We start from the raw sequence: 3,736 nt of genomic DNA on the forward strand, positions 1-3,736 counted from the left end.
CGACTTGACCGTGAATGGTGCTTTCACCGTGACATCTGACGCCGCCGTGAGTTTGACCTCTGCGAGCAATTCCGATGTGAGCTTGACGAGCGCCGGTACGGGTGATATCCTGTTGACGTCAGCGGATGATGTGTCCGTGAGCGCGAATGGTAACGTAGTGATTGCGTCCGACACTGTTTCGAACTCTGGCACATTGTCCCTTGACCAAGGTTCTGATCCTCGTGTGAGTTGGAATGCGGCCGGTGCGGTGACTGTCGCGTCTGAGAGTGGTCAAGCGCTTACGCTGAAAGCGTTTGATGCGAGCGCGGCGACGGCGACTGGCGGTGCTATTACGGCGACGGCTGGTGCCGGTTCGACGACTGGCGGCGCGATGAGTCTTTCGGCTGGCGGCGGCGTGATTGGCGGGGCGTTAACGATATTAGGTGGCACCGGAGGCACTGGCGCGGGCGGTGACGTAACGATTGAAGCGGGAGCCGCCACCGTGGGTAACGGCGGGGCATTGTATCTTCGAGGTGGTACGTCCGCATCTGGCACAGGCGGCGACGTCGTCATCGACGCTGGCGACAGCACGACTTTGGCGTCCACTTACGAGGGCATCGTGCACATTGCGCCGAATGCGGCGTCTTTCGTCCGCATCGGCGAGAGCGCGAACAAACAAGTGCAAACCGACATCTTCGGAGACGTAACCGTGCACGGCGACTTGGTCACGACGAGTAGCTTGGTGTACGCGAGCACTTACACGAGCTACGTTCAGGTATCTACAACTCAGGATGGTATGTTTCAACAAGAAGTTCGCGCACCGGCAGTGACGGGTTTGGACGCCGAAGACATAACGGGCACTCCGACGAGCACTCTCACCTTGGACGCCGGTATGTCGGGAGTACCTCAACGACGGTGCCAGTATCGATTCGTCAAGGAAGTGGCTCCGGCACCGTGCGATTCAGCGCCGACGCAAACGGCGCTGTGACGACGTGGTCGTGTCCACGGCGGCGAGTAAGACGCTCGCTCTGAAGCAGGACTCGACGAGCATCCTTAGCTGGGACGCGAGCGGCGCTGTGACTTTGAACTCCGTGAGCGGGCAGGACCTGACGCTGAGCGGCTGATGACGTGGTCGTGTCCACGGCGTCGAGCAAGACGCTCGCTCTGAAGCAGGACTCGACGAGCATCCTGAGCTGGGACACCAATGGCGCTGTGACTTTGAGCGCGAAGAGCAGCCAGGATCTGACGCTGAGCGGCGATGACGTGGTCGTGTCCACGGCGTCGAGCAAGACGCTCGCTCTGAAGCAGGACTCGACGAGCATCCTGAGCTGGGACACCAATGGTGCTGTGACTTTGAGCGCGAAGAGCAGCCAGGATCTGACGCTGAGCGGCGATGACGTGGTCGTGTCCACGGCGGCGAGCAAGACGCTCGCGCTGAAGCAGGACTCAACGAGTATCCTGAGCTGGGACACCAATGGCGCTGTGACTTTGAACTCCGTGAGTGGGCACGACCTGACGTTGTCGTCTGGGGACGACGTGGTCGTGTCCACGGCGTCGAGCAAGACGCTCGCTCTGAAGCAGGACTCGACGAGCATCCTGAGCTGGGACGCGAGCGGTGCTGTGACTTTGAACTCCGTGAGTGGGCACGACCTGATGTTGTCGTCTGGGGACGACGTGGTCGTGTCCACGGCGGCGAGCAAGACGCTCGCTCTGAAGCAGGACTCGACGAGCATCCTGAGCTGGGACACCACTGGCGCTGTGACTTTGAACTCCGTGAGCGGGGAGGACTTGACGCTGAGCACGGGTGGTAGCACGCGCTTGACCGTGGACTCGACGGGTCAGGTGGGCATCGGGACGACGAGCCCTGGGAAGACGCTGGACGTGAACGGGACGCTGGGTGTGACTGGCGCTACGACGCTCACCGGCGACGTGACGATGAGCAGCGACTTGACCGTGAATGGTGCTTTCACCGTGACATCTGACGCCGCGGTGAGTTTGACCTCTGCGATCAATTCCGATGTGAGCTTGACGAGCGCCGGTACGGGTGATATCCTGTTGACATCGACGGACGACATCACGCTCGACGCTGCCGATGATGTGACGATCGATGCCGCCGGTGTTTTGTCTTTGGCGCAGGGCGGGACGAGCATTTTGAGCTGGACGGACGCTGGCGCTGTGACTTTGAGCGCGAAGAGCAGCCAGGATCTGACGCTGAGCGGCGATGACGTGGTCGTGTCCACGGCGTCGAGCAAGACGCTCGCTCTGAAGCAGGACTCAACGAGCATCCTGAGCTGGGACACCACTGGCGCTGTGACTTTGAACTCCGTGAGCGGGGAGGACTTGACGCTGAGCACGGGTGGTAGCGCGCGCGTGACCGTGGACTCGACGGGTCAGGTGGGCATCGGGACGACGAGCCCTGGGAACACGCTGGACGTGAACGGGACGCTGGGTGTGACTGGCGCTACGACGCTCACCGGCGACGTGACGATGAGCAGCGACTTGACCGTGAATGGTGCTTTCACCGTGACATCTGACGCCGCCGTGAGTTTGACCTCTGCGAGCAATTCCGATGTGAGCTTGACGAGCGCCGGTACGGGTGATATCCTGTTGACATCGACGGACGACATCACGCTCGACGCTGCCGATGATGTGACGATCGATGCCGCCGGTGTTTTGTCTTTGGCGCAGGGCGGGACGAGCATTTTGAGCTGGACGGACGCTGGCGCTGTGACTTTGAGCGCGAAGAGCAGCCAGGATCTGACGCTGAGCGGCGATGACGTGGTCGTGTCCACGGCGGCGAGCAAGACGCTCGCGCTGAAGCAGGACTCAACGAGCATCCTGAGCTGGGACACCACTGGCGCTGTGACTTTGAACTCCGTGAGCGGGCAGGACCTGACGCTGAGCACGGGTGGTAGCACGCGCTTGACCGTGGACTCGACGGGTCAGGTGGGCATCGGGACGACGAGCCCTGGGAACACGCTGGACGTGAACGGGACGCTGGGTGTGACTGGCGCTACGACGCTCACCGGCGACGTGACGATGAGCAGCGACTTGACCGTGAATGGTGCTTTCACCGTGACATCTGACGCCGCCGTGAGTTTGACCTCTGCGAGCAATTCCGATGTGAGCTTGACGAGCGCCGGTACGGGTGATATCCTGTTGACATCGACGGACGACATCACGCTCGACGCTGCCGATGATGTGACGATCGATGCCGCCGGTGTTTTGTCTTTGGCGCAGGGCGGGACGAGCATTTTGAGCTGGACGGACGCTGGCGCTGTGACTTTGAGCGCGAAGAGCAGCCAGGATCTGACGCTGAGCGGCGATGACGTGGTCGTGTCCACGGCGGCGAGCAAGACGCTCGCTCTGAAGCAGGACTCGACGAGCATCCTGAGCTGGGACACCACTGGCGCTGTGACTTTGAACTCCGTGAGCGGGGAGGACTTGACGCTGAGCACGGGTGGTAGCACGCGCGTGACCGTGGACTCGACGGGTCAGGTGGGCATCGGGACGACGATCCCTGGGAACACGCTGGACGTGAACGGGACGCTGGGTGTGACTGGCGCTACGACGCTCACCGGCGACGTGACGATGAGCAGCGACTTGACCGTGAATGGTGCTTTCACCGTGACATCTGACGCCGCCGTGAGTTTGACCTCTGCGATCAATTCCGATGTGAGCTTGACGAGCGCCGGTACGGGTGATATCCTGTTGACATCGACGGACGACATCACGCTCGACGCTGCCGATGATGTGA

At 61.6% G+C, this 3,736-nt stretch overlaps 2 protein-coding genes across 2 annotated transcripts; both read left to right on the forward strand.

Moving 5' to 3' along the window:
• OT_ostta18g00695 (unnamed product) lies at positions 1 to 967 on the forward strand (the record flags this gene model as incomplete). The annotated part of the gene is made up of 1 exon (XM_022983037.1): positions 1 to 967. A coding segment is annotated over one exon (967 nt), but the record flags the coding sequence as incomplete, so codon positions are not given.
• Positions 968 to 1,632: 665 nt separating this feature from the next.
• On the forward strand, positions 1,633 to 3,736 carry OT_ostta18g00700 (Satellite virus coat; the record flags this gene model as incomplete). Its single annotated transcript, XM_022983041.1, has 1 exon — positions 1,633 to 3,736. A coding segment is annotated over one exon (2,104 nt), but the record flags the coding sequence as incomplete, so codon positions are not given.

The sequence above is a fragment of the Ostreococcus tauri genome (genome assembly GCF_000214015.3).
Source record: "Ostreococcus tauri WGS project CAID00000000 data, contig chromosome 18, whole genome shotgun sequence".
Taxonomy (NCBI): Eukaryota; Viridiplantae; Chlorophyta; class Mamiellophyceae; order Mamiellales; family Bathycoccaceae; genus Ostreococcus; species Ostreococcus tauri.